The sequence below is a fragment of the Megalops cyprinoides genome, chromosome 21 (genome assembly GCF_013368585.1).
Source record: "Megalops cyprinoides isolate fMegCyp1 chromosome 21, fMegCyp1.pri, whole genome shotgun sequence".
Lineage (NCBI taxonomy): Eukaryota > Metazoa > Chordata > Actinopteri > Elopiformes > Megalopidae > Megalops > Megalops cyprinoides.
Genome location: NC_050603.1, coordinates 14,806,100 through 14,831,220, shown reverse-complemented (window position 1 = coordinate 14,831,220; position 25,121 = coordinate 14,806,100). Strand labels below are relative to the sequence as shown.

The 25,121-nt window shown below is 40.1% G+C and overlaps 1 protein-coding gene across 2 annotated transcripts; it reads right to left on the bottom strand.

Moving 5' to 3' along the window:
• Window positions 1-1,407: 1,407 nt before the first annotated feature.
• tmem65 (transmembrane protein 65) lies at window positions 1,408-24,941 on the bottom strand. Of its 2 annotated transcripts, XM_036515550.1 has the most exons (9): window positions 24,484-24,941; window positions 23,471-23,794; window positions 13,617-13,712; window positions 10,669-10,713; window positions 8,963-9,030; window positions 7,528-7,582; window positions 5,528-5,570; window positions 4,599-4,704; window positions 1,408-2,913 (listed from the first exon to the last, which is right to left on the bottom strand). In XM_036515550.1, the coding sequence occupies exons 2-9, from the start codon at window positions 23,751-23,753 to the stop codon at window positions 2,803-2,805; spliced, it is 807 nt and encodes a 268-aa protein (XP_036371443.1). In that variant the 5' UTR covers window positions 23,754-23,794; window positions 24,484-24,941; the 3' UTR covers window positions 1,408-2,802. The 2 variants fall into 2 exon arrangements, with proteins under 2 accessions (XP_036371443.1, XP_036371444.1); XM_036515551.1 differs by lacking the exon at window positions 13,617-13,712.
• Window positions 24,942-25,121: the final 180 nt, after the last annotated feature.

Genomic DNA, 25,121 nt, shown 5'->3' with positions numbered 1-25,121 from the left:
CAGATAGCTGAATGTTAATATTTCCATGAACACTGGAAGCTTGTTTGCCATGTTTCATCAATTGAAGAGAATATAAAGATCCCTACTTTATGTTAGTGTGCTGCGTAGTGCTCTTCGGTGGTCAAAATAAATGAGCTCACTGGTGCCTTCCTCGGGCAGAAGCTGGAACATATCAGATTCAGGAGATACAACAGCAACGGCAGCCGTGAATAGACTGTTCTATTGCATCCTTCAGCCTCTCTACAAATAAACTCAGCCTGTCTGACCCATCTCGTGTGAAGGAACAGGGCGTGGCCATCAGGACTGTTTACCCAATACTCAAGCAACTCATACAGAGGTATTCCAGTTCAGACGTCACACGGACAAAGACATACAGAACAACATATCAAACCCTACATAAAATATTTCAAAAAAAAAAAAAGGAAACACAAGGGACAACAAAAACAATGCATATCTATGTATAAAGTATACATGTATGTTGCCAAAAGGGAAAACTCAGGTATGAAGGCACCCATTGGTTTTTGCCTAATTTCAGGTATAACTCATATCAATAAATTATTGCATTTACACTGGATTATTAGATCATGCAGACTTCATAAATGAATCCACTGAATCATATATGACTCAAAATCATGTTAATATTACTGACTTAATAATTAACAAAACAAGGTAGTTATACACTGTAGCTATGGCTTCATGCAAGAGACCTGTGACTTGTTGTTCTCATTGTGTGTGTGTGCTGTGTTTCTCATCTACCACATTCACAAATTGGGTTTCTTGATAATTTTGCTCATTTTGCTCATCTCTGAGCTAAGGTTCTTCGAGATACCAAACATACATATCCATACAGAGGAGGTCACTGGGTGCACTTTGACATCCTTGGATCAGGCTGGTCTGCCATAGTTGATGGTACAAAATGACAACACAAACATCTGCACACTCATGGATGAACCTCAGGGTAAGCTGATTTACAAGTGCAAGAACAATGAGGTCCAAAACCCCAAAACAACTGGATTAATAGTAAATGAGCAAAATAAAATTAACCAAACCGACAAACCAAAGGTTTGGGTGTCCTTTTTAAGCCCCAAACCTCTTTTGGGTGTGATAAAGCACAAGCAATATCTAATTATGATAATGCTGACCAGAAGAAACAAAAATCTAAAATCTTTTGCACAGCATCAAAAACCAAAATACAGTCATGCACACTAGCAGCACTGTTACATTAAGGGCATGCACACAGAACTACAGATGTTCAGATGTAGACTTACCACAGTTTGAATCCCGAGGTCCTGATCTTATTAAGTATTACCATATAAGAACTCCTACAATAACATTATTGTATAAAACAAACAGCTTTTTTGTTCTGCATGCATATTGAGAACATAACATACTAAGAAATAAGTGCACCTAAAAGTAAACTGAATAAATTATACAGAATACATATCTTTTTTCCTGCATAATGTACTTCAATGCATTTCTAAGCATATCCTCTATAGAAATGAATCAAGTGCAGGATGCCTTAAAACTGTGTCCTTTTGGCATGCTTGTAACTGAAGCCCACAGACATTCTGAAAAAGGCACAACTTCCAATATGCTTCTTAAACATAACAAGTAGCTCCACACAAAAATCCCAGCTTCCTGTTTGACATATAAATATGTTTACAGCATTTCCTACATTTCCTAGCCTTCCATTTTGGACATATCCACTACTTTGGGTTCAGTTCATCTGCACAAAATTCCAGAACACTTACCTACACTCATGCAATGCAAAACTGATTCATCCATTGGAGGTTACACATAAACTAACTTGCTTGTGCGCATCTGCTTTAAAATACAATTAAAGAGAAAACAACTAACACTGAGGGAGAAACAGATATTCTGGAACAGTGATATAAAGAAAATAAAATGGAAACAGATGAGAAAACTTTGCCGGTAAGGGGGCTCCTCATGCCCCCGCTTTAGCAAAAGGGCACTAATGATGACCAGTAGAAGTTGAACCAGGCAAGAGGTATTATCATTATACAGCTGGATGCTGAACAAAAGACTACAGGTGTGGAGTGACTTCTTCTAGGGTCCACCTATGTCTCATCCAGGATCTGACACTGCAAAGCCCCCGGTTTGAAGTCAAGCATGCTCACCACCATGCAAGACTACACAAAACCAAAAAACATGAACTACACAAAACACACAGAGCAGGACAGCTTAACAAAAACACACCTGAAGAGCTTAACCCTGTACCAGCTGCCTCAAAGGACAACAGAGCACAGCCCTGTGCCTAAATACACAGGGACTTATAGCAGAATGCTTGTGTGATGATAAATAAGTGCACAATGAGGATGGCAGCATACTGAGACTCAGAAAACATGTTCCATTTTCAAACTTCATAGAGGAGGGGTCACTGAAACAATGTAATTCCAGTACAGAACCACGATCCGGTCAATGTGCTGATAGGTAAAAGTCTCCCACATAACAATTCGCCCTCTTACGATAAACTAAGACTAAACACACATCCCCTGCAAAAATAAACCACACAGGCAAAGCCCAAAGAAGCAGTTGTAGCAGTAGAAAGTTGTGATATATCTGAAGGTATGCTTTATAATGTTACTTGACTTTTGCCAAATAGGCATTGTCAGAAGGTCATGCTTTTAGTGTTGGTATTTGTAATTTCGTAATTTGTGCAGCTCTGCAAAGAGGCAGAGAGGCTAGCAATGCTGTGATGAGTGAGGAACAGAGGAACAGTCTGGTGGACCAATCCATCAGTGGCTTTCCATATCCACGAGAGACAAGTCCGTTCGAGGTGGCTCATTTGCTGCTGGGATCCGGTGTCCCTGTGTCCTTTTCCTCGTCATCGTTTAGGAAGAACAGCGGGAACATGCCCAGAATGCAGCCGATGGTGACTCCGATGGCTTTCCCCTATGGGGGAAAAGGAGAAGGTTATTCCACAGCCAACAAAGCTGACCCTGCTCCCAACTGCCCTGCTTTAACTTCCAGCAACACAAAGCATAAACAGAGACAGGCACACCAGCAAGACACAGGCATTCTTCAGCTTTGCTGTGTGATAAGTGAGGAACAACATCAGCCTGCCTGTGGCAATGGCCTTTTCTAAGTGATATTAATTAATTCACATTGCATATGTTACTAACCGCAAGGGCATATTTGCAATTATGTATCTGGCAGATGCTGTAGCAGCTTCTGTAAAAAGGCCACTTCCCTGTAACTTCCATTAATCACTGTCCTGAGAAACATTCACATTGCTTGTTGGAAGGCATTTAAAAAAGATTCTGGGGTTATATGCAAACATAAAAATAGCAAAATGAGACAAGTGATTCATTCACGATCACACGGGTCTATTCATGCCCAAGAGCTCTGCAGCTCAGCAGTAATGGGTCTGTCTCTCACTTCCTCTGACTGTCCCCGTGTGGCCGTCTGCAGAGCTTGCTGTCCACAATGTGTGTGGAGGACAAGTCACCACACAGCTAGGCTTCTTATGCCACAGAAAACACCTTACCTGATCAACAACTAAAACCACTGAACCTGGAACTTGGATTATAAACAGGTATACACTTGGTGGGGAAGAGCTTTCAACATCATACCTAGCAAAAATCATAATGCACAGTGCTTGACAAGTGAAACAGTATTTTTGGGGGGTCTGGTTGTATCTTTCATTTGAGAAGACGCACCCTGCACAGGGTCTGTGAACAGGAGAGATCAAGAGTTTTTGGCAAGACTCAGAAAATATGGAGCCTTTTGTCTGCAACAGCATTGTTTATAGCAGACTCAAATTTATGCATAATACATGGAGACATGGGAGGGTTTCTCCACACTGTTCTGCTGCACCAACTGTGCCAGAGCATATTTGTGATAAATGGGTTTGAATACCATAATGAGGGTTAATCCATATTCTAGAAAGATGAAGCTAGGGGCAAGAAATACAGCAAACATTTGATGGCTCAGTGGACAATAAAATGAAACAAAATGGATGAGAAACTTCCTGCCCCTGTTGTAACAACTGTCGATTTAAACATGCAATCATGCCAAGAGCAAAATTAAGCTAAAGAAATCTGAGGATTACGCTGAGGCTTAAAGCATTTATCCATGCCATGGTTTTTTGGTGACTGGTTTCAGAACATACATAAAGACGTGGTAAACCCTCACCAAAATGCTCATCTTCAGTGGGGTACCATTTATCCGAGTGGAACATACCTGTCTGTTCCTGGTCATTTGATTCATATGGCATATCACACTACTACTTCTTGGTGAGAGAAGGACAGGTAAAGACCAAGGTAAGGAAAATAATAGGAGTATTTCAAAAACACTAATTCTCCATGAATAGAGTTAATTTGCACATTTGGGCAAACCACATGATGACACACAAAAAAAAAACAAAAAAAAAACAACAAAACAAAACACGCAGCCACACAAAGGAACACACAGACACCCTCACACACACATGCACAGTCGCTACAATTGCTACAGCAATGAAGAGACAAGCCACAATAGAAACATATGTTCAGTGCTTTGTGATATCCCCATAAGCACTGACTGGCCGTCAGGAGAAAGCCGTTGCTCTCGGGTGAGAGAGAGGAGAGGCCACTCACCGAATGGGAGCTGACTCTGGTCTGCCACATGTCTGCCTGCTTGGGGCTCAGGTCAGGGATTTGCATGCCCAGTCTATGGGCCAGGGCCTCCACGTACCCTGCAAGACTGACGACACCACAGCTGCTCAGTTTTTTTTTGCTGGTTGTGAGTGCTTTGCAATGATAATCACATTGTCTCAGAGTATACCTTGAGAATAACTTCAAAAGAACAGAATGTGTTACAACAGCACATAATATAACCAATGCGATGAAAAATAACACTGCAGGATGACAGAAATAGCCTGTTCTACATAATCCACGTGTGGATTTTCTGCCAGAAGAACTCAGATCCAGAACTCTTCTTGGCACTGGCAAATGCACTGTGAAAATGAAACTATTAAACATTATTAAACGTTTCCTCACAAATCTGTACGCTCTTAGTGTGTGCTTCTGTTTCGTGTCTAAACTAAGAAGAATAGGTTTGAATATAACCAAATTTAACACTGTTCTTGGGGCATTTGATTCTCCATTTACTCAAATTCACTCTTGGTCCAGCTTCCTCAACTGAACATGGTTCCTCTGCAGCCACACGGGCCTCTATGACCAGAGTGAGGGAGTAACTGCCCCAGAAATGGTATCCATCTATTAGCCAAAATTAGAACTACTCATACCCTCTCTGCGAAAGGCCACCCCCTCAGGTTGTGGAGGAGAAATGTGAGAAATGTTGTTTGTCTCCTTATATCCTGCAATGGTCTGAATCTGCTCTGTGTAGAAGTCGCCACAAAATAAAATTCAGCAAATCTCAACAGCAACATACAGGTATAAGGCAGGACTCACCAAACTGTAGTTTGGGGTATAGTATAGCTTCAACAGGAACTAAAAATAAGGCAGGTATATGGGCTGTGTTGACAGAACTGGCTCTAATGGGTCAGTTTTAGCAGTGTTCTTACCCAAGGCCCGCCAGGTCCGATACCAGGTTCCCCAGGGCAGCAGCTGTACAGAAGAAAGTATTGAGAAGATGGTCAATGTTCCTCAACCTTTCAAAAGGCCACATGTGGCAGTGTGGTGTAGTGGGTTTTAAACTGGTCTGTAACCAGTACTCACACTGCTGTAGTATTCTACAGCAAGCTTCTACAGCAAACTTAATACATGAAATGTAACAACAAGGTACAACAAGGACCCTCGAATGTCATGGTCAAAATGCTGCAGTCAGGACTGTCTAACCTGGAAGGTCAGAATATTTGAAACGTATAAAGCATAAAAGAGCACTCAGTATTGAAATTTGTGTAAAAATGAATATTGTATTTGGGGCAGTGTGGCTGTTTGCATTAAACTGTTTTCTCTGCTTTTTACTCAATCGCATTAATAAAAGATGCCTCAGCTTGGGGAATTTCTTTGAAGTAGAATGATAAGTTTCTGGCTGTGACAAAGCAGACTTAGAAACAGTGTCCGTCACTCAGTCTTTCAATCATTCAGGTCTCATGTACATGTACACACACACACACACACACACACACACACACACACACACACACACACTCACATCATTTAGAGCCCATGTCTGTGCACCTTTCAGTGTGTCATGTGGTATGCATCATGAAGGGGAGACTGATCTCCAAAATCTAAATGTACATCAAATGATTGTGTCTACAAAGCAAGCAGGTATGTTTTTCCTGTTAGCTATCTGTACTCTTGCATATACATATAAACAGCTGCACAATTGTTTTGACAGCCTACTTACTTCTTAATTCAAGTCAAAGTCAAATACACAGTTAATAATGTTATTAGTATGGGAGAAACCATCTGTCTACAGGGCAGAGAAAATATGTCCTATGTCCTCAGCGTTTAATTGCACACTTTTGAAGACGATGCACTTCAAAAATGGCATAAAATGCAAGGCCACTTGATTCACCGACTTGGCCTTCTGAAAGTCAAACTTCCTTTTAAAGATGTTCATTAAAAATTCCATCAGGGTGAAAGGCTGAGATTACATTAATGCCATCCACTGACACAGCAGTGTCCAAGGCTCATAAAGGGGGTTATATGTGAACTGGCTCCCCAACTGTGTAGAAATAGGGAGAGCTGCAGTTACAGGGAGATCACTGTATAATTACATTAAACAAGTCAAAATCCTCCCACGGTTTTTTTTCTTGTATTCAACCAGTGATACAGACAGCAGCCTACTAATTTATTCACAATTTATTCATCCCTTGATAACTTGTGACAAAAATAACATTTAACGGAAAAGAATTCAAGAGTGTGATCCAAACAAACAAACAAAAAAATCTTATAATTTCTTAGTTCAGCTTGTTAACAGTTATGTCTCAGGCAGGGACATGTTCTTGCACATTCATGTACAGAAAACATGTCAGGATATATATAGCTTCTGTTGCACTGCTATTACACTGATTACACTTACCACATATTTGAATCATGTAATCTAGTGGGAACACTGCTCATTAATATTAATATTTGCTAATATTTACACAGCTGAATTTGACAGAATAATCTAAGTATATCTGAGAATGGTCAGCAGAGATACCCAATCAAGAAGAGCTGCAGTGTAGCTAAACAAGAAATGAGGACCTTGAGCCTGGACCACCATCAGCTTTATCAGAGCAAATCCTCTTAATACCCTGTTTTGGTGAATACTAAAGATAACCCTTGACAGCAGGTTACCTTTATACAGAAATATGGACACATAAACCTTATGTCATGTTGACTGTAACCCACATCTATCACATTTGTCTGAGGTCTATAGGGTTATTTTTGTGTAGAAATTTTAGCTTAAGCATTTAACATTTACTGCTGCTATACCTTGCAGGCCATTTCTGACCAAAACGTAATTTCTCCACGTCAGAACTGCTGTGCTGTATGTAAGGTCATTCTATGAAACTGTAAGATGGTTTATACTGATAAAATCATCTTGTAGTAAAATCATTACACATACCTGCCATGGTCGATATTCCGAAGATCACCCCTATGGACAACTCTATCTGAGTCCCCTACAAATATAAAAGGATTAGGTTAGATTCTTGCTCACCATTTTCTACTGTGCACCACAGCAAATTTGAAAGTGAACTTAATCTAACACAACCAATCAGATCTGACTTGATGATGTTTTTCTTGGCGCTGTTTTTATCGTAAGGTTTTGACACTATTTTGTAAACTGCAGTTTTCTATTAATGCCCTTGTCCTTGCATCTCTTACAATATGCACTGTATGCATGTTCCCATGATGGCCTTGTAAGTCACCCTGGATAAGAAAATCTTCCCAATGAACAACCTAATGAATGAGTTAAGACATGAAGATTACTACAAAGTAAGTAACATACCCAGAGGGAAATCATTTTACTATTCATATAGTCATATGATTGTATGTGAGACACTATTTTCCAAAATAGCAAATGGCAAAATATCAAATAAATTTTAATTGAACATCCCTCTTAAAAAATTTTGAGACCATCAAATTTAAAGTCTCAATATGAGACCTAAGAAACTTTGACATCCTACCAGATGTTTGTGGTATTCTAGTCAGTAACATGCAACATTTATAACAGCAGTCTCACAAGATCATTAATTAGAACCCAATTGAATTCTAGAGTCAGTCCTAAATTAAAATGTCATTACATTTAACAGTAATAGACCACTTTAAAGTTAGTAGTTAATTAATTAATTAGGGTGGAAAGGCTTTGAGCAGCCAAATGGTTGAGTAGATATTTGGAGCATGGCTTAGACAGTTATGTTGGCACTTCCTCTTTTAGAATCATGAGGAATAGCCTAATCATCTCAGACATAATTCATCTTTACCTACTCTGAAAGGAAAATAATGGTCATTAGCATGTAAGGCTTGTGGTCTAATTGTCACGACATCTAAAAACACCATTTAAAAGGATATAAAAATATGGGAATAAAATTTAAAATACGACTGTACAGTGTATTTCAAAAACTATAAAGCCAGAGACTGCTGGATCTTTTAAGGGTTTATTTATACTGCAAAAAAACAGCTGGAAAATATGTGACCCACCAATTAAGAATGACTAATTTTCTAGATGTATTTAGCAAAGATGTAGTTTAAACTTTCATTTCTGAAGCTGGACTTATTAAGTGATTGTTTTAAAAATGTACTTCTCATATGTTCAGATTTGGAGTATGAATTCAAATCAGCATTCTAACATGTATATTTACAGTTAAATACTTACTATTTGCTACTATTTGTTAACTAACAGTTATAGTTAATGAGGAGTAATACCTTAGTTCAATGTTTTCTATCAATTTCCCCTTCACATAAAATCAAGTCTGGTGTCTTATGCTTCACAAAAATCCAGCTGCTGTCTAAACACCATGAAACGTTTAAAGAACACATGGTCCAGGGCCATCCCTTACTGCGGCAATCATGATGGCGTTGTCCAGGAAGCCAAACCCGATAAAGGGGATCGCATTGTGCAGAAGCACTGCAGACAAAGCAGAACAAAATGGGTGTTAAAGCAGTACAGTGACTCCACAGGGAAAGCTGCCCAGCCGAGCTCAGCCCTCTGTGCAGTGGATTCAACGCACCATGTGCAATGTGATTTTTGCATTTACTGGCCTCTCAGATAAAAACAAATATATGCTTTCTTTTTTTTGCATCTTGCACATTCTGTGGAAGATTGAGACTTGAAGAAAAAAAAAGAATCTCTTTTTAAGGGGCTTACTTATCTTGGAAAAACTTCTGGTTCTTTATACAGCCCACTTAGAAAAGGAGCAATACCATTAAAAGCCTTAAGGCAAAACCTTCAACATGTAAGTGCATCATAGACTAATGATGTGAAAGGTGCCACTAATTGAAAGTGGAGGATCAGGTCTTCCCAGACATCTTAACCATGACTACGATCTTATTACAATTTTAGCACTCTCCTGCTAAAGATTCTATTTATATCCTAAGCCTTAATTCATCCTACCGGCAATACACTGCTTTGAGTGTGTATATCAGTTTTTAGGTGTTACCTGATTCCTGACACTACATGAGTTCTGATCTCACTGAAGTAAACAAATCAATGTAATGTAAGAAATAAAAAAAACATAACACTTCTCGGATTTGCTGATTTGAAGTTAAGGACAAAGCACATTTCAATTAGACTGCACAAAAACCTTATAAGCACATAAGTGGTTATAATCAAGTCCAACCAAAGGATGGTCTCGCTATTTATGATTACTCAGCAGAGTATTCATAAGCAGCAGAGTATTCATGCAGCTGAGTCAATCACACATTGGGAAATACAACTGCTGAAGAAAATTCCAGAAAAGCAACATTTTAAAATTGGCAACGTACCAACTGGGGCTCTCACTCTCTCACTCTCCCTCTCTAACACTTGCGTGAAGCAAGTGCTTTCAATAAGGAATTGATTTTGTGGCAGAATAATGTCTTGCTGAAACAACAAATAAATATGCCCCCCTGCAAATTTAAGTAAGTTTAAAATTCTGGCCACACCATAAATTTCTTTCTAAGGTAATGTAATCAATGCTTATGTAGTCAGTATCCTGTCAGTAATGTTACAAGTAAAAACATACATAATCGCCCGTGGGTAAATGGTGCTGCTTAGAATGTCAACAATATAAAATATGGCTGCAGATGAGGCTGTGGCTATCAGCAGAGAATGGAGTACATCTGTCCCCAGGGACCTTATTTAACTGAGTGTGGAGCCTTGTTCAGCTCCCAGGAGTAACAGAACCCCAGTCCCACAGCAGCCACTATGCAGTTCAGACACTGTCTAGAGTCTGTGGTAAGAGACACTAGCTTGGGAGGCTTTATCCCATATTTATATAGTCTGCTTTGCAATATGAAAAAAAATGCATTAAATGTTGCAAGCCCCATAAACATCATAGGGTACCATCCTGTCTGTTTGAATGGAAGGTTACAATACATGAAAAATATAGCTGTATTTGGATGGGGAAGATGATGCCAAGGCTGATTCTGTGCAATCAGACTGGAATTCATCTTCCTCTGTAAGAACGCCGATAGTGGATCACAGCTGACCTTATCCAACACTGCTGGGCCATTTGACATGTGGTCATGTGACAGAGGAGTATTCCGGAGAAACATTTTCACTTACCGTATCTCAGCTGTGCTGCTGTCGGAGGTGCCATTTCCAGTTGTTCTGAATGACAAAAAGACAAACATGCACTGCGTTAGCTGACTTTCTGAAATGAGGAGCAGAATGACATTTTCTACGACACACCACCTTTTCAGGTGATGACAGGGTCCCACAGTGCTTTTTTTTTCCCCAGTGGCTGAACAGACGTCAAAGCACGAGAGGCGATATCCCGCAGCACAAATTAAAAAGCTGCCGCGCTTACTGCCATGCACTGCTAATTTCGACCACACAGCATCTCTCACTGCACACCGCTGATAAACTCTGCAGAAGGAGAGAAGCCTCTAACAATATCAGTGTGATTACTAACTATCTGGATAAACAGAGAACATACTTTATTATTCAGCACTGTTACCCTTTAGAGGATCACAATTTATATAGTCCACCAAGGGCAAATGTTCTAGTTATAATGCACTACTGCAGAATAAGGCTTTAAAACATTTTATTTCTTAAACTTCTTCTGCATAATACATGTATCACTGCCTCTGGCACAGAAGACACAAGTGTGTTTTACTTGTGTGTTGCAATTTCTGGGTTAAAAATTATAATGCTGCTGAATGGCGTGGAGTCTGGGAAGGGGGCCAGGATGGATACTGTGATGTATGAGGGAAGATCATTATGGCAATCCAATGATGTAAACACCGCCATACAACATTACACCATGTTCTCGATAACAAACATAAAAGAGAAACACAACACAAATCAGAGTGCCTGTCACACTTCTAATCCACTCAAAAGGGTAGGCACATTCTATGGTGAGACTGAGGCTATTTTTAATAAAAGCAACTTAAGATAAGTAGAATTCTTTCTGAGCAAGACGGTGTCTGTACTTTACATAATAAACAGGACAGGACAGAGGTTGGAGTACAAAATCAGACAGTGGCAGCACAGAGTACTGGTTGGGTGGTAGATTCTAAACTGGGTGATCACAGATTCACCCCTAATCTGAGATACTGCTGTGTCCTCAGTCAAGGTGCTGAATGGCTCAGATTAATGCCAATACCAATACAGCAGTTCAGGAATGTTCTGAACTTCTGGATGTGCCAAACATGCTCTCTGTTCTGTGAGAACGTTGTGGCGTGTTGGTTCTTTTCTGGAGAGACAAACAGCTTTAATCAGACTATCATATGCATCTGAAATGAAATGATTACAAATCGAAACTGTGGAATGAACAAACCAACATTTTACTTTATTAAAAATAAGGTTATTCTTAGAATAACAGCAATAACAGCAGAGCTTTTACTAGGGAGAGCCAACATCAGCTCATCAGCTCTCATCACCTTATGGGAATTCAGAAAGGAGCTTGCAAGATTTCTTTAACAAGTATCAAGAAATCACCTTGCGGTTTTCTTACGAAATGGCTGATGTAAGTAAAAGATACAATTCAGAAATGATAGATGTACCTCTTTCGCAGCAATATCGATGCACCTGGAGAAATTTGCCTGCTCTTTCTAGATGCACAGCACCACAGCTTGAAAATAAAATAAAATTCACCTGCCATGATTCCAGACTGCTGGGAAATAAATGTCAATCTCCAGCTGTAAATCATTTTCCAGAAAAAAGGACATTACCTCTCAAGCAGGGAGATTTCCTGAGTTTGTGTTATCGCGTGGGCATGTGCATCATTATTTATGTGCAACCTGTAAGCAAACTTAAAACCGTCCCACGTGTCCACCTACTGCTGTCAAAGTATTCCTGGGTACAGATGTGAACAGTTCAAGACACCATGCTGTGTGGTATCAGTTTTCACACAATTGGAGATGAGATCGCTGGAGTGAGGAGTAGAAAAATCAATGAGCTGCAAGCTGAAATAACAGACTGGATGAAAACTCATACCAGACTCTGTGAACTACTATGCCATTTTGCTGGTAATATAACTCATAGCACTGATGTGGAAAGACAATTAGAGTTTGCCTAATGAATGTGAGCGAGGAATCTCATTTGACAGAGAGCAGAGCAAAGGTTTGTGAGGTCTGGTAAAACAGAGAGGCAAGCTCTTTACAAATGCACAGACAAACACACGCACACACACAAACTCCTTTACAAGGCATGCAATATGCTGATACCAATACATAGCTATGATGATTCTTCTACTTTATACTCTATCCTGAGAAAAGTGAGAATAGGTATGCATCTCAGCACACCAACTGTTACTAATGTAGACACCTGTGCCAGTATATCTTAGGGGTATACAGCCCACTGAGAATGCACTCATTCACTCCTGATTTATTGCAATATTGTCAATTATAATGATATAATGAAGACACAGAATACCTGTCGTGCAATAAAATAAAAACAGACACTACTCATTAAAAATGTAACTGACATGTAACTGACTGTGTACTGACATGTAACTGACTGTCAGACTGACATTTTGTTTCTTTTTGCTGTCACAGCCTCTGACTAATGTGCCTACACTTTGGCTTATTCTTGATTCCTTCCAGCTCAGAACATATTTCAGAAGTGTTACACTAGCTGGGCCCTGGGAAAGTTTCCACCTCTGCCCTCAGATCTACGGCTGACTGAGCAAGATCACTTTATGACTGCAGCCCTGAACTTTGGCCCCGTCACATCACTCCATGGCCACCAGGCAGAACAATCAGCTCAGGAGAGAAGGAGATTTCTAAATTCTAAATTCAACAGCAGGTCCAGACCTGGTGAGTCAATTCCCCTGACTCTCATTATATAAGTCTTCAGGAATACATCTCAAACAGTTAAGAAGAAAAAAACAGTGATTAAAGAATGCCTAATTTAATTTCCGGAAGGACAGCACGCTGTCAACAACCAACGGAGCGGCAAACCACAGCATCACTCATATCGGGTGCCAGCTGGGAAGGCGTATCACAGGCAGCCCAGACATAGCAGGCATAATCACAGCAAAATTAGCAGGCAGGCAAACTGCTGAATACTCTGCCCATCTGCAGCGAGGCCAGCAGACGTCTCCTCTTCTGTGGGTCTCTTGGTGAGAGCAGGCAGTTCTCGGGTGTACCGCGATTTCTTAGAGGCTAGGAAATCAAACACACAGGTGACTCATGGGAAATGAAGAGAGAGAAAGTTGGAAAGAGGAGGAGCGGTAGAGATTTGCAGGAGAGAGGGGGATGGAGCAGGTGGGAGGGGGTGCAGAAAGGGAGAGAGAGGGAGGCAGAGAGAGGAGAAAGGAGGAGAGGGAACATATGAGGAGAAAAGGGAACATATGATTGCAAAAATTAACTGAAATCACAATTGCTGGTAAAATTAGGCTTTGAATAAATACTCATCTTCATAATCTTGCAACTACCCTCTACACACACAGAAACAGACACACACATATATATGTGCCATATATATATATATATATATATATATATATATATATATATATATATATATATATATGGGACCACAGATAGTAAAGAAGAAATATTCATTTCCTTCCTTCTTCCTTGGTAAAAAGAAAAAAAAAATCTAATTTTTCTTCAGCTTTATTGCTAAACTTTAAATACAGTCATCGAGTCTACAGTAGTCTAATAATAACCTAGTAATAATCATCTAATGATCAGAATTAATTATTGGAGAGAACAAGGATGATATGACTTTATGCAGACAACATTCTGCCTTTCTTCTGCAGACAGACCATTGGTTCCCGTTACTTTCAGCTTCTTGACACTGGAGAAACTGGATCAACCGGCCAAATATATTCTGTAGAATTTGGAACAACGAGTCAGACTTTTACCTGCTGCCAGCTCATTAATTCATGGCCATCCACAGCTATTCCACAGCTATTATTAGGAACAGAGTACTTCCATCTGCAGTGCTTGCTGCATAATTAGTCTTGGAATTGCACTCGAAATATTGTATTAAGCCAGGATTGCATTGCCAAAAATATCAAAATGGTGTGGACAGCAAAAAATAATCTTTAGTCTTAAATCAAGTGAATGTCTCCACGTTTTTGCCTTAAGATCATTTAAATTTTGATAGTGGTGACACCTGGAATGCCAGAAAGAGACAATTCCAATAGGCAGGTAAGTAACATGAACAATAATGACACTGACTAAGAACAGACAACCTGTGACATCTGACAGAAGATTACTTATGGTTTTTATTTCACATTCCCAAACTACAGTGGGAAAGGGCACTGATTCACTAGAGACACTGGCCCAATGATGACACATTTGTTATTTGAAATATGCATCTCAGAGAATAAAAAGTATTAGACATGTACAGACCTGGGTCTTTTGAAGCCTCTCTGTCAAACTCATGGAAACAAAAATACAAGGCTAATGGTAAAATGGTAAAGTTAGCATGGACGTAGTACGGAGCCTACTGGCTGCACCTTAAGGGTATGAACTTTGAAGATAACAATGCCTGATTGGACATTCTTGGTTCTGTTCAACAGCCTATGCATTTTGAAACTGATCAATCATACAAGAATTAGCATCTTTGACACAGCTAGCAGAAATGTAGCAGACACAATGATCCCCTCGGTGGGTGACTCTGATCTACCTGGACTCCGACAGCACCGCATAGAGGAAAATAATCCTGATACCATGGAAACAAGGAAGCAAGCTTTGTGTACACCAGTCAGACGAGTCACATAACCATTCTTCAGCTTCCATTCTATGCCCACTAAGAGGCAACTTAAACTGACAACCGGCTGTGAGAAGCATTTCTCTCCTGTTCCTGTGTGCTGCAATAAACTGACCAGAATGAACACCTGGAGAATTTATTTCTTCTTTTTATGAATTTCACCCGACCAGTAGTTTCATTGATTTTTATGGTCATGTGCCAAAAGGGTCAGATCCACAGTGGTACAAACCCCTTTCATTTACAGTCCTAATTACACTCATACATGCTACTCATACATGCTATTGATTGAGCCATCTACTCTATGCGCTCAGTGAAAAAACAGAAAAGTAAACAGATATGTTACACTTCTGTGTAAATTACTCCCACTCATGTCTGAGAAAAAACTCAGAACTCAGAAACTGACACTAAATGAGGCAAGAAATTTATGTTTCTAATAGCACTTCAGCTGAAAAGAGGTACGTTCAGAAGGAAATAGTACAGAGTTCTATCAGAATCAATAAATTGCCAGGAGGACCTCATGAAAAGGGACAATGGGCAAATTCACCTTATCTTTTCTTTCCAATAATGCCACTTTGAGTGACCAGTCATGAGGAAAATACTTTTTAAAACACCTAAGCAAAACTAATGTTATCAGTTCTATTTATATTTCATTTCAAGAAGTGAAACTGAAAATATTCACTTGAATGTGGAAAGTATGCATAAATCAGCATTGTAAAGGGAACCTACTTTGTGCAAGGTCAGATCCAATCAGGCTTTTGGTTTCATATTCTAACTACTAAATTGTTCCAGGTATTTCTACTCATTCATTGACAGTCTTATGTATCTATCATAACAAAAAAGTAAGACAAACTAGAGATAATTCCTCTTGGCCTGTGCAACATTTACCTTGTGCACAAAGACAAACTTGCAGCTTGTTTGAGGTCTAGTTGCAACCTGAGAATTTCTTTCACCTCTATGTTTGCATAAAACGTAAGGAAGTGGACAGTAAACTGCCAGTCTTCCAGATCTCAAGAGACTGAGAATTTGATCAATGAGAACAGAGCCTTTAAAAATCTGGACTTTCTAATCAAAGTTTCAGTCATTAGAATTGTATGTACAGTAAGACAATGCAGCTACTTCAATCAAAAGTTCCATTTTTCTGATAGAGAACATTTTTGAAATGAAGCACAGAGTCTCAGGTTGAAATCTATCTCCGTTAGCTCTGTGAATCTCTTTCATTATCAGAGGCTATATTTAAAATGCTTGAGTATACCTAGAAGGTGGTGGTGAAGGGATACAAAGCCGGGCCAAATAACTTTCAAGGCATCTTGTGTAATGAGTTAAAACAAACTGCTCCAATTACCAACTAGGTCAGGCCTGTCAACACTTATCAGATATGTTTGCTCCACTGAAGATAATGAATGTATGTGGTGATCACAGCACTCACAATTACATCTGCACATTTTGATTATCGGAACAGATTTGCTGTACAATGTCGACACAGTCTCATGAAACTATGAATCACATTGACTAGGACCAAGTAATGATTATGGGGGGAAAAAAGACAAAAATGGGATGATCATCTAAAATTGGAGCCATAATTTATATTCCTCCTCTTCAATGGGAAAGGAAATTGCCACTGGCTCACAGACCTGATTGTGTCTCATGATGGTTGACAACACTAATGAGCACTAAAAGTAGAGCCTACAGACTACACTGATATTCCCCTGAATGCAGACAATTAAGAAGATAAAAGGGATCTTCTTTATAACCATGTACACTATATGGCCAAAAGTATATGGACACCTGACCATCACATCTGTATGAGCTTATTGGATATCCCATTCCAAAACCATGGGCATTAATATGGAGTTGCCCCCCCCCCTTGCAGCTATAACAGCCTCCACTCTTCTGGGAAGGCTTTCCACAAGATTTTGGAGTGTGTCTGTGGGAATTTGTGCCCATTCAGCCAAAAGAGCATTTGTGAGGTCAGGCACTGATGTTGGATGGCCTGGCTTGCAATCGGCATTCTAATTCATCCCAAAGGTGCTCAGTTGGGGTTGAGGTCAGGGCTCTGTGCAGGCCACTGGAGTTCCTCCGCACCAAACTTGTCAAACCATGTTTTTATGAACATTGCTTTGTGCACAGGGGCACAGTCATGCTGGAACAGGAAAGGGCTTTCCCCAAACTGTTGCCACAAAGTTGGAAGCATACAATTGTCTAAAATGTCTTTGTATGCTATAGCATTAATGTTACATGGAGACTGCATGGCTACATGCTTGATTTTATGCACCTGTTAACAATCGGTGTGGCTGAAACACCTGAACTCAATAATTAGGAGGGGTGTCCACATACTTTTTGCCATATAGTGTATGTGATCTCAGGCCACAGCAAATTCATGCACACTTTCATATTCTGCTCTAGGCTGGTGTCCTTCCCATATACAGTTAACACCCTGTAACAGCACCACATGTGTTGAATGCTTGTATATAAGCCTTCATTGTTTAATGTGCATCTGCTCCCGTTTTAATCCTAATGACTTTGCTTACCCTTTGTTTGTGCATACTCTTGTTCAGTGCATAAGGTCACAACTGTCTTGTGCAGCCTTTATGCAGTCGTGAGGAGCTGACTGCTCCTCATGCAGGGCATAACTTTCATAGAGTCTGACTCACTGTAAATAGTAATAAGTCATGGCTTTAAAAACATCCAAGAGCATGCAATGAAGAGAGTCAATATTAGGTAAGAGATAAGCTTATCAATTGCTATGCAGTTTTGAATTGCTCAACCATGGCCTCCCCCAGTGGCTGCATTAGCAAGATGCTCATTTCAAGTGTAGCCTTAGGCATGTAGTTCACAGTCAATCCCAGCCACATCATCTGCCAACAATGCTCAGGAGCCCATAGTGGCAAGACAAACTGGGGTAGGGGTCAGGCATCTACAAGTTGCTCTGATGACGTCATTGGAGTAGAGCCTATCCTCCAATTAGTGCCCACTTCACTGTGGTGCACCGTAGGACTTCGTTGTAAAAAACAGCTGTGTGCAAGTCTCCCACGTACCTCGTTTGATCTACCATTTTCAATGTCAAATTTTACAACAAATGGAAACGTTCAATTTAATTTCAATAAACGAGTACGATGTAGCTTATAGTCACCGTTTTCACACATGTACGTTTAAGTTGACGGACACGAATGTAATGTTATCCACTTCACCAGCTAAGTGGACATTGTGTAGCTGGCTATATCAGAAATTTCTAGTTAGTGGGCTAAGTTACTGTAGTTTCAGTAGCCAAAGCCTAGATGTGTAACGTGTAGTGTTTTTTTTTAATGTAGGCTAATATAGTACATTTTAAAATAATTAAATTTTAAAGATTGGATGTGTCAAGCTAGCTATATGAATGGGCTATATTCTGTGGATGTGCACATATTGTAATATTTTTGTTCAAAGGTAAGGAGCTAACTGATGCACTTTATTATTTAAGTTAAAGTAGTCACAATATTTCTTATTCTGATAGAATTGGGCTTTATGGTATATTTACAGTACATTTATGGACAGTGAATTGAAGCATTGGAACAAACCCTGACTCACTGGAAATGTCTGTTTTTCTATAGGCAGATATACAATTTTTTCAGGTTCAGGTGAGACAGCCAGGTTCGGGTGAGAGAGTAAGGTCAAAATGACGTTACCTCACTGCATTGCCCACAGCAACCCAATATTCAATTATAATAATGTTATAAATTGATATGGATCAGTTTATACCTTTTATTAGATTTTAAATTCTCTGTTTGGTTGTTACGTTTGCCTTTTGGCTGACAGCACAAAGGGGGAGAGAGGAGGATAGAGAGGGAGAGAAGGAGAAGGAGCAAGATGGAGTCGGCAGAAAGAGAGAGAGAGCAAGAAAAATATTTTGTGGTGTAAAACTCATGTTACTTACTAGTAATTCATTAAAAGTATTATTGTTGTAAATTAAAATATCATATATAGAAAAATGTATTAATTGTTATCCAGTGAAATGAGTGATTTAGCAGGGGGTTGAACACTTTTGCACCAGGCACTGTATGCATGTCACATTCTCATTAGGGGCTGAGCCCCCTAAAGGTCTGATCCTAGAACCGCCCCTGGTACAAGTGTATCAGAGATTACATTCATCTTGCTTCAGTACTCCGGAACAACTGAAGAGGTTGTCACAGAGAGACGAGACTCAAATGCCAGCTCCAAAACAGCATTGCAAAAGGAAGGAAATGCTTTAAAAAAGAAAAGCTAAACCCCCAGAAATTAAAATAAATTAGAGCTCAGGCAGATAAAGATCAAATCTGAGGTATGGGTATAAAAAAAAGACACTTTCCATTCCTAAGCATGAGAAAAAAATAAAAAATACCAAATCAGTGTGGTAAAGACATGGCATTGAGACATTGGCTCTGCTCAAAATGCTGATGGGCACACGGATTAAAACTACACTAAAATAGACCCCCCCCCCCACCCAGAGACACACACACCAAAAAAGCATGTGGGGAAAAAAAACACAAAAAACAAAATGCAGTAGCAGCCATGGCTGGGTTTGAGCTATACAGAAACTATAATAAACCCAGCCAGCTAATTAAAGCTCTGAATGGAACAGGAAAAAAGCACAGGGCCAAGGGGTGCCTCTTGCTTAGAAGCAGTGGAGGCATGCCAGTAAGAGATAATGGCATCCCAAAGGAGCCGGGAACCTCTGGGGGCACTGGCTCAAGGTCATAAAAAGCCCCTTTCCTGGACTGACGGGCTGCCAGAGTGACAAGATGACGACCTACAAGAGTGTCCAATGGTGTGTAACTGGAACCCCCGTGGGCTTCGCTGTGAAGGTCACTCTGGGCTGCGAGGTTTCCACCCGGCCACAGATTCCTGGGTGCTTTTAAAATGTGCTAGTGTGTTGTTAAGGGCCAGCTGGTCTCTGGGGTGGGGGGTGGGGCGGTGTTAGGGGAAGGCTGTGTTTACTGGTCCGGCAGAGCTTTTTAAAATCAGGTGATCCATTATCTTCCCTGAGAAGGACTGAGCCCTGATGCACACCTCTTCATCTTTGTCAGCTATAGTCCGTTTTCACCGCAAATTGACTTCAAAAACAGACCTCAATAGCCCTGAGTCTGTGGAGAAAATTTACCAGTTAGTTTAAAATTTTAGTTAGTCCCTGCCAAGGGACACCTGTACAATGCCATGCTTTTACCCTAACACTGAAGTCTAGATAATTCTCCTTTTAATCGCTCCTCTATGGTGGTCTGTTGCATCATCATTTCTGAATATGAGCAGTAAACACAATTCTCACTAATACCTTCTTAAAATACAATTTTAAGCTTGCCACCAACTCTCTTTATGGAATCATTTTCTGATAGGCTACTATGGTCTTATAACCTAATTATGGTTCTACCAGCTCTGACCCTGGTATAAAAACAACCTAGAGAAGAGCTCCATTTCAACAGCTGAAACAGAAGGACAAGATGCAAAAATAAACTCTACATAATTGCTTTACTGGGATCAGTGGGCACTGTCAGGACCTCCTCTGTGACTATTTCACACATGCATACTGTGGGATAAGCCTGCAGCAAGGTCATAAAGCTTTTGAAATTAATCATTACCTTAGGATGGCTAACTACACCAGTACATCACTAGTCAATCTAACACAAAGTGCTTTGTGTGCAACTTTGAGAAATACATTTATATACATATTGCCCTTTTTTTCTTTCCCTTTTTTGGAATTATTATAAATGTTCAGCTCACAATGTTATGCACAAAAGGAAAAAACTTGAGTTTTGTTCCTTAAAATAAAGCCTACTGTGGTTAGGTCTAATAGAGTTAATAGAGATTTAATAGGTCTCTACCCCGTGATGATGTAAGTATGATGTATTTCAATGACATGAGAGAAAAAAAAAACAAAAAAAACATTGGACCCCTAAGGCAAATTATTGTAGAAATGCAAATGAGACACTTCACTCGACAGCATGAATAACGATACTCCAAATACCCACAGGCAAAAACAAAGAAAACACAGGTTGCATCATAGCTGCTCCAAGGACAATGAATTAAAGTAGATGCTTCTGCCTACAGCAGAACCTGAGTGAAAGGACAATTCAGAATTACAAGCAGCAGAAACCATAACACAGCTGTTGCAACATGATGGGATTTCATTCTTGACAGGTCCCTGCTTCATAGTTCAAGTTACTGTGTAAAAATTAAACATAAAAACTGCATGAGTTGCAAGGCCCAATGCTTTCAGGCTCAATACACTGTGTTTACAACATTAAGTCTGGCATCCAAATTAGACTAATAAGCCATACAGGAGATTCATAGATGCCTCCACTACAGTAAATTAGAGAAACTTTCTCTTAGACAGTATTTGCAGCTACTATGTAAAAGTAAAAGCTACTATGTACCCCCTTAACTCCAGTCATGTATACAGACATATACTCCCAGACATTTTCAATGAAGAGCTATCACTGGCTTGTAATCTTTAATTTACTTATGAATAGTTTTTTTGTTTGTTTTTTTGTTTAATTTCAGCATGCTCTCTTGATCTGTATTCAAAATTCAAAATCTATATACAGGTTTGGAGTAAAGAGAGTATTTAGGGTAGCGTCTTCTGAAATGATGTATGAGAATTAAAAGTTTGAATACCTTAATTATTGAATGGTATACTGAATCAATTTGTGACTGTGATTGTAAGTGTGTTACGTGTCTGATGTTTATTGAAGACAGTTACATCCATGTCTTGTTATCTGCTGAAGAAGGCACGTGCCAAAATGTACCCTTTAGCTCATATGGCAGAATTTAGAAGGAATATATAAGAAAAATAAAAGGTAAGCAATTTTTTTTTTTTTTTTTATTAAAAGTCAGTGCTGGCTCTTCTTTCTTGTCATATAATTAATTGTTCAACTTCAGCACCAAACAAGATACATTTGAGTCAGATGTTTTTTGCAAGTTGAGAATGTGTCTGAAATTTTCGGCAAATAAAACATCCCCAAATCATCACTTGCAATTTCTTGCATACATTTGTATAAAGCACACTATTTTGCAAAAGTTGTTTGGAAGTACACAATTAAGTGATTCATGTTTTGCATCATTTATCTGTGAACTTCAATGCAGCACAAATGTTAACACGACTGAAAAATGAATGCTATGTCTTTTTTAGGCAACTTCATTATGCATATTTTGAATTCTAAACCACTGCAACTGTGACACACACTGAACAGCTTAAATCAAAGCCTAAAATTCCTCAGGTGGAGAGGGACCTTGAAATTCAAATGGCTCATATACTATCTGTTTTCAAAGCTTTTCAAAGACCAAGAGATCATGATCCTCCTACATCAAAACTCTGTGGGACATGACAAGCCTCTCTCCCACCAGGAAACAAACACCGGCACAGCAGGGCGGTGTCCCAGTTTCAACAGCTCCTTTTCACATCTCCAAAAGGAAAAAAAAATAACTTGCATACTTTTGGAAAGAAAAAAAGTTGTTTGGCCAGCTGAATGGCACAGAGGGCAGTGTCTGCTATCTGAGGAGGGATCCAGTAGTAGACAAGGCCTCTGGAATGAGAGCTGCGTGAGTCACTCGTGGGACTCCACCCTCCACACCCACCTTCTTACGTCTTTCAACACACTGGCCGCACTCAGCTACTCCATGCTCTCTTGACAGGCACTAGCTGTGATGTCAGTACGGCATGACACACAGTGCTACTAACAGCAAGGGGCTAGGGGGTGGGTTAGGATTCAACATAAAAGACCCCTTCTAGACAGGGGTGTCCTGGTGCACGACATTAGGAAGGCTAGCACCCACAGCTCTCCAACTGTGATTTGAACATGTGACCACCATGTATCTAATTCCTGTCACTTAACTTTACAGAATTAACAGAATTCTATAGACCTACCATGGCACTCCTACTGTGGTATGTTCCTGTTAAAACTAGGGCTGCTTTCCACCACTAGACCACAACATAAGGTTGTTTTAGCTGTATACAGCAAGGGCGTCTACAAGCCTTTTTACATAGAGCAAAATCACAGTACAGTTGTGCTATCCAACTCTGCAACGTTTCTGTCCAGTGCCTGCATGAAAAGAATGGAATGCCAAGCTGCAGTACTGAGAACAAACCATCCACTCAGTGCACATAGTGAGATCAGGGCTTTCCAGCCCTCATCCTTCCCCTGTCCTATCAATAAACCCTTGTTCAGCACCGTCACCACATATAGCATCTTACCTTGGGCAATTGCCATGGATTCAAAGCGATGGAGCTCTTTCAGTAAGCATGAGCGTTCCGCGGGGTGCAGGCTGTAGATGAACTCTCTTGCCCCCTGTGGCGAATTCAGGGGCTCCATCGGTTCCTTGTGTGGATGTGTGCCCAAGTTACGACTCTGCACCAGAGGCACAGGCGACAGAAGCTTGAGTGCCGCGGGTAGATTACCGCAGAACTTTCCCGACACCAACCTCGGCCTGAGTGTGAGGACGGGTCGCAGTAGGGCTCTTTGCAAACACGGCAACATCGCTGTATTGGCACAAGGAAAGTTTATGTATCCAAGAAAACCTGCAATGAAAACAGTGATCTGCATGTTAGACCCCAACCTATCTGCAAGGCGGAACAAAACATCACTATGCATTTTTATCGCCAGCTCTGGCTAGAAAGCAATGTAAGTTGACCACAAAGCTAGACTAGGTAACTTTCTAAACCGTCACATTCTTCTTTCGTACTAAATCCATGAGAGAATGGCAGCCTCAAAAACTGCAGATCGGACTCGTACACCGAACCAACGAGATAATGCTACATTGTTGCAGATATGCCAACTTGCCGATAAGGTACATCGCTAGTAGGAGAGGTAAATGCATCCATGTTGTGTTTAACTTGAATGGTAACTCCACAAGATAATTAGCTGTATGTGAAGGTTTACTTAAACCCTAATGTTTACTGAATAACTGGCTAGCTGGTATGCTCAAGCTAGTTCCATTCACCTATAGCTGGTAACTTACAGCTAAACAGCCAATAGTAGCTACTTGACAAAGACAGCTAGACTGAGACAGCTAGCTAACGAATATACTTACAATCAGGTCTGTCAGTGATAATCTACTAGTTAAATATTTAGCTAAGCACAAAGTCAGCATAAACTAGCCAGACAGCTTGTAGCTATTGTCTGTAAAACTACAAACCCAAGTATATCCCTAAATCACAAGGCACCAGGTCCGACGCAAAGCACTTGACAAACACAGATCCGGACTGACCTCACTCAAGAGCAGGGTCCCGAAAAATGTGTCATGTTTCCTTCAGTAGAAATATTACGGCTATGAATTTGTTCGTAGACTGGGTACCACGGAGTTTTCTTCCCGAATGTAATGCAAGGAATCCTATGTCCTGGACAAAACTGTAACCGAGGTGAAATCGATGAGTCAATTGGAAACATTTCTCATTGTGAACACTTCTTTCCACTTGCGGGTGCAAGGTCTACTGCTCTCCCCGGATAGTCCTGTCGTAATTTCTTGTAGTTATTGCCCTTCCGATTTGCTCTGCTCATGCCGCTTTTGGCCACTGTATACCATTGCTGATGTCGATCACCACTTTGCTCCGATATTCTTCTCCTAAATATGTGTGCAGCGTGACCCCAGTCCGATCTGTATACCTTTTTTCAAACTCGTTTTTAGAGATATTACAGTTGCTAGTTCGCTCACACCCTCCCCTCACAGAATGCAATCAATGCATTATGGGAAATGTATGGAAACTACAACTCCCTCAATGCAATCAAAAGCCTCAGTTCTTCTGGGACATGTAGTTTCCATATCACTTCATTTGCGAGGAAATTAAGTACCGATTAGCAGAGATGGTACAAGTTAATGCAAGTATAGGATCTTAAATCCACTTGATG

Coding starts and splice junctions, on each gene's coding strand:
- tmem65 (XM_036515550.1), bottom strand. CDS start 23,753: ATGTTGCCGTGTTTGCAAAGAGCCCTACTGCGACCCGTCCTCACACTC. Junction 7,583..8,962: donor ACGCCATCATGATTGCCGCA/GTAAGGGATGGC, acceptor TTATATTTGTAG/GGGACTCAGATAGAGTTGTC. Junction 4,705..5,527: donor TCGGACCTGGCGGGCCTTGG/GTAAGAACACTG, acceptor TGGTGTCGTCAG/TCTTGCAGGGTACGTGGAGG.